The sequence below is a fragment of the Eurytemora carolleeae genome, unplaced genomic scaffold (genome assembly GCF_000591075.1).
Source record: "Eurytemora carolleeae unplaced genomic scaffold, Eaff_2.0 scaffold564, whole genome shotgun sequence".
Lineage (NCBI taxonomy): Eukaryota > Metazoa > Arthropoda > Copepoda > Calanoida > Temoridae > Eurytemora > Eurytemora carolleeae.
Genome location: NW_019396542.1, coordinates 37,078 through 47,875, shown reverse-complemented (window position 1 = coordinate 47,875; position 10,798 = coordinate 37,078). Strand labels below are relative to the sequence as shown.

The 10,798-nt window shown below is 32.6% G+C and overlaps 1 protein-coding gene and 1 long non-coding RNA gene across 2 annotated transcripts; both read right to left on the bottom strand.

Moving 5' to 3' along the window:
* Positions 1 to 2,796: 2,796 nt before the first annotated feature.
* Positions 2,797 to 4,034, bottom strand: LOC111705162 (uncharacterized). Its single transcript, XM_023477624.1, has 3 exons — positions 3,641 to 4,034; positions 3,385 to 3,494; positions 2,797 to 2,857 (listed from the first exon to the last, which is right to left on the bottom strand). Exons 1-3 carry the CDS (start codon positions 3,992 to 3,994, stop codon positions 2,797 to 2,799), a joined length of 525 nt encoding a protein of 174 aa, XP_023333392.1. The 5' UTR covers positions 3,995 to 4,034.
* Positions 4,035 to 6,481: 2,447 nt separating this feature from the next.
* Positions 6,482 to 8,257, bottom strand: LOC111705161 (uncharacterized). Its single transcript, XR_002765958.1, has 3 exons — positions 8,183 to 8,257; positions 7,953 to 8,015; positions 6,482 to 6,561 (listed from the first exon to the last, which is right to left on the bottom strand). It is a non-coding gene; the product is annotated as an uncharacterized LOC111705161 (long non-coding RNA).
* Between the last annotated feature and the right edge of the window lie 2,541 nt (positions 8,258 to 10,798).

Sequence of the window (10,798 nt, the reverse complement as noted above, 5' to 3'; positions counted from 1 at the left end):
GAATAATAGAACGGTAATATTGGTCAAAAGGCGATAATTTTTTTTAACAAATACTCGATAATCAAGATTGACAATATTCCAGAGAAAAGCTCCGACCTACGACCTTCAAGATTAAAATGTTCATGTTGAAAGCGGCATTATCTTTACTTCGCATTGATTTTTGGGACTGTTTTGCTCATTTCAATATCTCTGTATGATATTGGGGTCATTTGAAATTACGTCCCAGTCCCTTTCATGTTTTATTTTAATGTTCAGCATTTAAAATCATGAATTTAAAAGTTTTATTTTAATATTTAGCATTTAAAATCATGAATTTAAAAGTATGTTTGCCTCTGGAGTAAAGTCAGTGAGCTTTACACCATTTAAAAGTTTCTACAAGCATACCGTTGAGTTTTTTCTTGATTTTAGAAATATTTTCAATTTTTCTTCTTCTTCCTTCAGTCTGGTAGACATATCATAATTATATTTTATAATGGTATGGCTGGCCACTTTATATCAATTCTTAAAGCAAATCTACACAAATTCATAGAAATTTCGGAAAGGAGTATACGCTGTCTATCGAATCAACAATGTTGAGTTCCTTTTAAAAATTGATGATTAGAGACTAACAAATAATTTACTGTTTGTTTTACAGGGTTATTCTCAAATGATGAGATGTAAAGACGACTTGAAACTCTTTAAATTTAATTTTAGAAAGAGTCTTTTGTAAAGGTTGGAAACTAGATCTACTCAAGAGAGAGAACACTGGATGTCTGAATATATATTTGTGTACAATGTGTATAGTAAAGTACAAAGAGGGAGTTGACAGGAACTGGTCAACTTCCATGTAAACATAAACAGGGATAAATATGATAAATATATATGAATAAACTGGTCCTCCACACTTTTTCCTTAAATGGTTCATTTAATATTTTGGCTAAGAAAGAAAGAAGTTTCTAAGTTTTAAAAAATCATGAGAATAAGGAAACTAGCACAAATTCCAGTACACATTCCGTACAGTCGTCTCTGAAGTCTCATCCTTTGTGGGTAAACCTGTATATAATAAGGATGGGAACTGTTGTATTCAAGAGTGGTTTGAATGAATTGTAAAAAAATATAATTTTTTTTTTCTCTACTTTTAATAAATTACAATTTCCTGTGTTTTAAATTATTCATCTCATCTTCTGTTCTTCTTCTTACATCTTCCTCGATATCAACCATCATCTTCAAGATATCCAGGCCCTAAACAGTTTAATATATCCACCGTCATCTTCAAGATATCCAGACCCTAAACAGTTCAATATATCCACCATCAACTTCAAGATATCCAGGCCCTGAACAGTTTAATATATCCACCATAACCTTCAAGATATCCAAGCCCTGAACAGTTTAATATATCCACCATAACCTTCAAGATATCCAGGCCCTGAACAGTTTAATATATCCACCGTCATCTTAAAGATATCCAGGCCCTAAACAGTTTAATATCCACCATCATCTTCAAGATATCCAGGCCCTAAACAGTTTAATATATCCACCATCATCTTCAAGATATCCAGACCCTAAACAGTTCAAATCCAACATCATTTTCAGGATATCCAGAACCTAAACAGTTTAAGATATCCACCATCATCTTTAAGATATCCAGTCCTTAACAGTTAAAGATATCCACCATCATCTTCAAGATATCCAGACCCTAAACAGTTCAAATCCAACATCATTTTCCGGATATCCAGAACCTAAACAGTTTAAGATATCCACCATCATCTTTAAGATATCCAGGTCCTTAACAGTTTAATATATCAACCATTATCTTCAAGATATCCAAACCCTAAACATTTTAATACATCCACCATCATCTTCTAGATATCCAAACCCTAAACAGTTCAAGATATACAGTACACAGCTGCATCTTCAAAATATCCAGACCCTAAACAGTTTAAGATATCCACCATCATCTTCAAAATATCCACACCCTAAACAGTTTAAGATATCCACCATCATTTTCAAGATATCCAAACCCTAAACAGTTCAAGATATCCACCTGCATCTTCAGGATATTTAGATCCTAAACAGTTAAAGATATCCACCCTCATCTTCAAAATATCCAGACCCTAAACAGTTTAAGATATCCACCCCCTGAAAAGTTTAATATATTCACCATAACCTTCGAGATATCCAGACACTAAACAGTTCAATATATCCACTAATTTCATTCCCTGTCTTTGCTGTATAAAACCGCTAGTTGCGATTATACAGAAACCAAAATAAAAAATGATCAATATTCAGATTTTATTTATCCCTTTCAATTACCAGCTTGATTTAAAGGGACTGTAAACGTAATTTCGAGTGACTCTCTATTGGCATGTCCGATTTATGAAAGTACCCTCTACATATTTTTCTAATTAATTATGAATTTTATATAAATACTAGCTTAAAAGTTACTCCCGCCCTTTACCTGTGCACTTGAACGACTTTACCTGTTTACGATTTACGATTTTACTTGTAATTACGTTCATTAATTTAACCTGTAACATAGAACTCAAAATATATGTCAGTTGGAATAATACTCCGCTTGATTATGGTGTTAGAGTAATATATCCATGTTTAACAAATGGGGCGGATTTAAGTGTATCTTGTAAGACAGATACCTGAGATTATTGAGCAACCTGGAGTTGTCGATTAAGTGTATCTTGTAAAGACAGTACATATGATCAATACTCGATTAAAAAAAGTTAATTAGTTTAAATATGGAGAAAGAACCCCTCTAAATAAATTTAGAATAAGAAAGAAATAGGAATTTTTGTTTTAGAATTGTTAAATTTGTTTTCCCTGAAATCTGGTTTCCATCTGAGACAACTGCTCCTCATATTCAGTTCTGAACAATTAATCAGATTAAGAAGAAAGCCAAGTCAAGCCAATACAAACCAAAACTAGATTAAGCCAAACCAAACCTAGCCAAGCCACGCCAGACAATCAAAACCAAACCAAAACAAGCCAAACCAAAATAAAACAAGCCACACCAATCCAAAACAAACTGCACCACACAAGAGACCAAAGTAAACCATGGCAGGTCAAACCAAACTAAGTAAAACTAAACAAAGCAACAGAAGAACCAAACCAAACCAATCCAAAACTAGTAAAAAAAGAAAACCAAACCAAATAAAATCATGGCAACCCAAATCAACGATAATTAGTAAAATGCGAGAAAAATAAAAAATAAGATATTGTAATTGTTCGAATAAATATATCATTATCTATTCAAGCATTAAGTCTGCCAAAAAGTGATGATTGTCTTTCTATAAAGTTTAGTTTTTCTTTGAGAAAAAGTTTTTTAACTTTATCAATTGATTAATTTTTAAATTTTTTTATGAAATGAGAAAAAGTTTAAAATTTATCTGATACCTCAGTTTCAGAATTTGTGAATCCATCTGTGATTGCAAATTTTCTAAATTCAATCTTAGGGCTTCATTCTTTCTTCTTAAATTTTCAAGAGAGCATCCACCACGTTCACCCTTATTTGAATAATGAAACTTACAGTTAGTTTTTGCTTTAAAAGGAAACAGTAATAATTACATAAATGTAACCAATGCTTTAAAATGGAGACAGTTAGTTGTTTTCAACTGCTGGTACCTGAATTTTCAAAATTAGTTTTTTTTACCTGGCAATCTTCTTGTATCCATTGGGTTGGTTTGGAGGAATCAGCCGCTGCCCCATTTTGGTTTCGTTTGGTACGAATTGGTTTGAAATGATTAATATCCGCGCCATTATGGTTTTGTTTAAAGTGAACAGCCCCAGCGCCATTTTGGTTTGGTTCGGTAAATTCAGCCTCATCTTGATTTGGTTTGAAATGATCATATGCAGTCGCATCGTGGTTTGTTTTAAAATGATCTACTTCAGCGCCATCTTTGTTTGGCTGATTGTGAGCGCCATTTTGGTTTAGCTTAAAGTTATCTGTTTCCTTGTCATTTAGGTTTAGTTCATTGGAATCTGTTGAAGCACGTTCTTTTGACATTTTTATAATTCTAAAACTAAACTAAATGGTCAAGAAAGTATATACAAAGTTTTTCATGCAGGGAGGGGGTCCTCTTTTCTTTCAAAAGTTATAAAGTTATATTTGTAAAATAAGATTTGTACAAATAATCTTTAAAGACGTTTCTAATTTCTTTAACGATATTATTTTTTCTGTTATTTTTAAACAATTTCATTTTTTTAAAATCTTTTTTGTCAACGTAAAAACTTTGCACAGGGTATGATAGAACTGAAAGCAAAAATATGGAAAATATAGTTTTGAAATATATTAAGCAGTCTCAGATTCTTATGAATCCTTTAAAATCTTGAATGTCTAAAACGAACCATAAAAATGCGACTTCATGGACGACTGGATAGATTATAGAATTTTCTTTTTGATTGTTTCTTTAATATTAATGATTCCTTGCAATTATAAACTTCTTTCTGTCTTTGCCAAATCATTAGATTATTTGCGGCCATTTTACGATTCCATTAGCGCCTGATCCAATCAGGGTTCATTCATGTGTTTTTGTTGTCTATTCTGAACCAATAGAAATAGTATCTTTCTTTGTATCTATCTCATCATCCATCCTTATATCGGGGCTAAACAGTAGATGTAAATATTTACTTCTACTGAAACTATAGTGAATTTAAACTTCAGATCTTCATATTTGAAGAGTCTTCTCTCCAGTCTCATCTTTTGTGAGTACAAACCATGTAGAAAGGAATTGAGTTTTTTCCACAAACTCAGACTTTCTAAACCCTATATCTTTGCGACCTGATGTCTTAGATCTTAGATATTTCAAACTATGAACTCTGTTTGATCAAATAATCGTAGTTTACACCATATCGGGTTGCAAAGATATAGAGATTTGAAAATTTGAATTTGTGGCTAAAACTCAATTCCTTTTCGAAAACTTCAAAATATTGACTTTCTAGTCTTTATTTACGAAAAAAGAAATTATTTTCATTAAAAATAAAACTAAATTAGAACTGAATTTAAAGCCTTCTTTTTCCCACGAGCATTATTATGATATTTTATCAAAAAGGCGAAATTCTGTGTAGTATAACATTAGTATAATGTTTAATTAATAGATAATATATTTACGAAATAATCTATGTTTTTTACCATTATTCCCCCCCCCTCTCCCCCAAAGAATAATGATCATATACAATGTTACTTTTCACATATTTAGACTGTAAATGAATAAAAGTTCACTTGTTATTACGTCTTTAACTATATTTTAAGCAAAGTTTAAGCACGGATACTTCTAGAATAAATCTAAAACTGATTGAATTAAAGGATTTAAATCTAAAGATTGCATTTATATTCTCCTCCTATAAATAGATCAAGTATTTAAATTTTATCTATTGTTAGACTCTGTTGAATAGTACTCCTCTTGATACACTCAAATCATGAATTAATGTAATATGTAATCCAATTTACATGAACTACAGCAATTGTTCATGTACAATTGTACACACTCCCATTTCACTTACTAATAGTCTTCACAAAAAAGAGCGCTGTGGGTTCAAATTTAACGAATGTGGAGAAATTGTGCAATTTAACTATAGGGTTACCCCTATAAGACTGTAAAGACGACCTGCAACACTTTAAATTTGACGCTTCCAAGGTTGAATATACTATTCTACCGTGAATACAGTCTAATTTTAAATGATTAGACAAAGAAAGAAGTGAAAATTTTTAGGAAATCTTAAATATAACAGACAGGGTTAGTTCCGTACAGTCGTCTCTGAAGTCTTATCCTTTGTGGGTGTTTAGATTGACCCAGTTTAGAAGATTAGTGTTTTAACTTAATCTACGTAATTAAACCAATTCTCTCTGGTCCCTTATACCGCCCTGGATACCAAAATTTGAAAAATAATTTGTTCCTAACTTTATATTCCCGTCAATTTTAACTATATAGGGTTACCCACAAAGGATGAGAATTCAAAGACGACTGTACGGAATTCATACTGTCTGTTTCCTTATATTTATGTATCCCTGCAACTATAAACTAGTTTCTTTCTTTGTTAAATCATTGAACAAGCCTTCAGTAATAATCAGAAAACTGTAGAATAGGAAGACGACATTAAAACAATACTGAAGTGAATTTGATCATGTTGCAAAGCAAATAGCTTTACTAGCAAGTTATTAAATTACTTATTAAGTGAGATGGGTCTGTTTACACTGCACAATTGCTGTGCCTCATGTGCATTAAGACTATCAAAAGTCATAATTCGAGTCTAAAAGTTTTCTAAAAGTTTCCAGAGTTTTCTGGTTATATCGGTATGACAAGTCATGAGAATAAGGAAACTAGCACAAATTCCAGTACACATTCCGTACAGTCGTCTCTGAAGTCTCATCCTTTGTGGGTAAACCTGTATATAATAAGGATGGGAACTGTTGTATTCAAGAGTGGTTTGAATGAATTGTAAAAAAATATAATTTTTTTTTTCTCTACTTTTAATAAATTACAATTTCCTGTGTTTTAAATTATTCATCTCATCTTCTGTTCTTCTTCTTACATCTTCCTCGATATCAACCATCATCTTCAAGATATCCAGGCCCTAAACAGTTTAATATATCCACCGTCATCTTCAAGATATCCAGACCCTAAACAGTTCAATATATCCACCATCAACTTCAAGATATCCAGGCCCTGAACAGTTTAATATATCCACCATAACCTTCAAGATATCCAAGCCCTGAACAGTTTAATATATCCACCATAACCTTCAAGATATCCAGGCCCTGAACAGTTTAATATATCCACCGTCATCTTAAAGATATCCAGGCCCTAAACAGTTTAATATCCACCATCATCTTCAAGATATCCAGGCCCTAAACAGTTTAATATATCCACCATCATCTTCAAGATATCCAGACCCTAAACAGTTCAAATCCAACATCATTTTCAGGATATCCAGAACCTAAACAGTTTAAGATATCCACCATCATCTTTAAGATATCCAGTCCTTAACAGTTAAAGATATCCACCATCATCTTCAAGATATCCAGACCCTAAACAGTTCAAATCCAACATCATTTTCCGGATATCCAGAACCTAAACAGTTTAAGATATCCACCATCATCTTTAAGATATCCAGGTCCTTAACAGTTTAATATATCAACCATTATCTTCAAGATATCCAAACCCTAAACATTTTAATACATCCACCATCATCTTCTAGATATCCAAACCCTAAACAGTTCAAGATATACAGTACACAGCTGCATCTTCAAAATATCCAGACCCTAAACAGTTTAAGATATCCACCATCATCTTCAAAATATCCACACCCTAAACAGTTTAAGATATCCACCATCATTTTCAAGATATCCAAACCCTAAACAGTTCAAGATATCCACCTGCATCTTCAGGATATTTAGATCCTAAACAGTTAAAGATATCCACCCTCATCTTCAAAATATCCAGACCCTAAACAGTTTAAGATATCCACCCCCTGAAAAGTTTAATATATTCACCATAACCTTCGAGATATCCAGACACTAAACAGTTCAATATATCCACCATCATTTTCAGGATATCCAGAACCTAAACAGTTTAAGATATCCACCATCATCTTTAGGATATCCATACCGTAAACAGTTCAAGATATTCACCATCATCTTCAAGATGTCCACGCCCTAAACTACTATTCAAAATATCCTCTTTAATCCACAATATATCCATTTTGGATATATTTTATTTATTAAATTAAGTGACAGCTCAGATGGGATCGTTCTTGATCGTTCCGTTCGTTCTTGTTAAAGAACGATCGTTCCCCAGGAACGACACCCAGCCCTAGATGGACAAAGACAAACAACATTCATGCAATCATATGCTTTTGTTGATGTTATTATAAAGCAAACAGTTATACCAGTAGTTTTTATATTCACAAATTGATTTTGACAGTTCATAGTGTTATGATTAAAAATTTTTAAATAAAAAAAATACCTGAAGCCTGAACAATTCTGTATTGTCGTCTTCGATAAAGCTTCCAGAACTTGTAAGTAGAGACTTAAACAAAAAAAGCATTAAAAAACTGATTAAAAAATGATGACAAAATTTTAAAAAATATGGCGTTGCCAAAATATTTTTTAAAAATAATTCTTTATAGCAATAATTTTTACTACAGTGCTGATGAATAAAATAATTTAAATCAAAATTTAAAAAAAAGAGATTACCATATTAATTCCTTCTTGAGCTAAATCATTATTTTCTTCTTTTCTTTTCTCCCATTCGCGTCCAATACTCTTTAAACAAACAATTAAAATCTGTTAAAACATATGGAAGATATTTCTTTTTTTGAGATGTTTTCCAGCAGTAGAAATGCGCAAGTAAGTTTAGAAGAGAAGCCGCAATTGAAAATAACCGCTTTTTAAATTAAAGACATTGACATCTAATTCATACTTGATCAGACAAAGCTTCTGAGGGTGCCGTTGTGAATCGGTCTTTGCCGTTTATCAAGACAGGTTTACTTGAAATTACGCTTACAGTCCCTTTGATAGATCCTAAAACATAGAGAGAAAATGTGGGTTAATGAGACTTATACACTTTTTTATTATGAAAAGATATAAATACTTTCAATTTCATTCCCTGTCTTTGCTGTATAAAACCGCTAGTTGCGATTATATTTTATTTTATCCCTTTCAATTACCAGCTTGATTTAAAGGGACTGCACTGTAATTTCGAGTGACTCTCCATTAATAGAATGGTATGTCCGATTTATAAAGGTACCCTTCAAATATTTTTCCGATCAATTATGAATTTCATATAAATACTAGCTTAGGAACCCAGCGATGCTCAGGTTGTTAAAAGTTAATCCCGCCATTTACCTGTGCACTTGAACGATTTTACCTGTTTACAAATTTACGATTTTACTTGTAATTACGTTCATTAATTTAACCTGTAACATAGAACTCAAAATATATGTCAGTTGGAATAATACTCTGCTTGATTACGGTGTTAGAGTAATATATCCATGTTTAACAAATGGGGCGGATTTAAGTGTATCTTGTAAGACAGATACCTGAGATTATTGAGCACCCTGGGCCTGAAGTTCGCGATTGAGTTGTATCTTGTAAGACAGATACCTGAGATTATTGAGCACCCTGGAGTTTGCGATTGAGTTGTATCTTGTAAGACAGATACCTGAGGTTATTGAGCACCCTGGAGTCCGCGATTGAGTTGTATCTTGTAAGACAGATACCTGAGATTATTGAGCACCCTGGAGTTCGCGATTGAGTTGTATCTTGTAAGACAATTATACCTGAGATTATTGAGCAACCTGGAGTTTGCGATTGAGTTGTATCTTGTAAGACAAATACCTGAGATTATTGAGCGATCTGGAGTAAACGATAAAGTGTATCTTGTAAGACAGATACCTGAGATTATTGAGCACCCTGGAGTTCGCGATTGAGTTGTATCTTGTAAGACAGATACCTGAGATTATTGAGCGATCTGGAGTAAACGATTAAGTGTATCTTGTAAGACAGATACCTGAGATTATTGAGCACCCTGGAGTTCGCGATTGAGTTGTATCTTGTAAGACAGATATTATTGAGCGATCTGGAGTAAACGATTAAGTGTATCTTGTAAGACAGATACCTGAGATTATTGAGCACCCTGGAGTTCGCGATTGAGTTGTATCTTGTAAGACAGATATCTCAGATTATTGAGCACCCTGGAGTTCGCTATTGAGTTGTATCTTGTAAGACAGATACCTGAGATTATTGAGCGATCTGGAGTTGTCGATTGAGTTGTATCTTGTAAGACAGATACCTGAGATTATTGAGGGAGCTGGAGTTCACAACTAAGTGTATCTTGTACGACAGATACACTGGCGTACATATGATCAATACTCGATTAAAAAAAGTTAATTAGTTTAAATATGGAGAAAGAACCCCTCTAAATAAATTTAGAATAAGAAAGAAATAGGATAATTATAAGATATCAATGTTTTTGTGAAATTATCTTAATTAAACACTTCTTAAGTGAAAAAAACGACGTTGTCTTCCACATTGTTGATTATATTAAGGTTTCAAGGATACTATTGTTGATCATATTAAGGTTTCAAGGATACCATTGTTGATCATATTAAGGTTTCAAGGATACCATTGTTGATCATATTAAGGTTTCAAGGATACCATTGTAAATCATATTAAGGTTTCAAGGATACCATTGTATATCGGGCATTGTCATCTTTGCATGGAGGGTCTCTTTAGTTGATCTTCAACCTACAAATTTAACTATTTGCTCTATAATTACACCTACATCATTGCTTATTTCACAGTTTTTATGGACCCAAACATGTATGGCTCAGATGTAAATCATAACAAGTTAAAAAACATTTTTTTACTTTCTACTTCATGACTAAAAAAAGTTATTGTAAAAATTTTAAATGCTGGACAGTGGACAGTACCTCTCTTCACAACATTGAGCGCTGTGGTTTCAAATTTAAAGAATGTGGAGAAATTGTGAAACTACAGGGTTACCCAGAAAGGATGAGACTGTAAAGACGACCTGCATCTCTTTAAATTTGAAGGTTCCAAGGTTGAATTAACTATTTTACCGTGAATACAGTCTAATTTTAAATGATAAGACAAAGGAAGAAGCACAGTGACAATTGTTAGGAAATCTTGAATATAACAGACAGGGTTAGTTCCATACAGTCGTCTCTGAAGTATCATCCTTTGTGGGTGTTTAGATTGACCCAGCTTAAAAGATAAGTGTTTTAACTTAATCTACGCAGTTAAACCAATTCTCTCTATTCATTAGACTTGAGTCTAAAGAATGCGCGA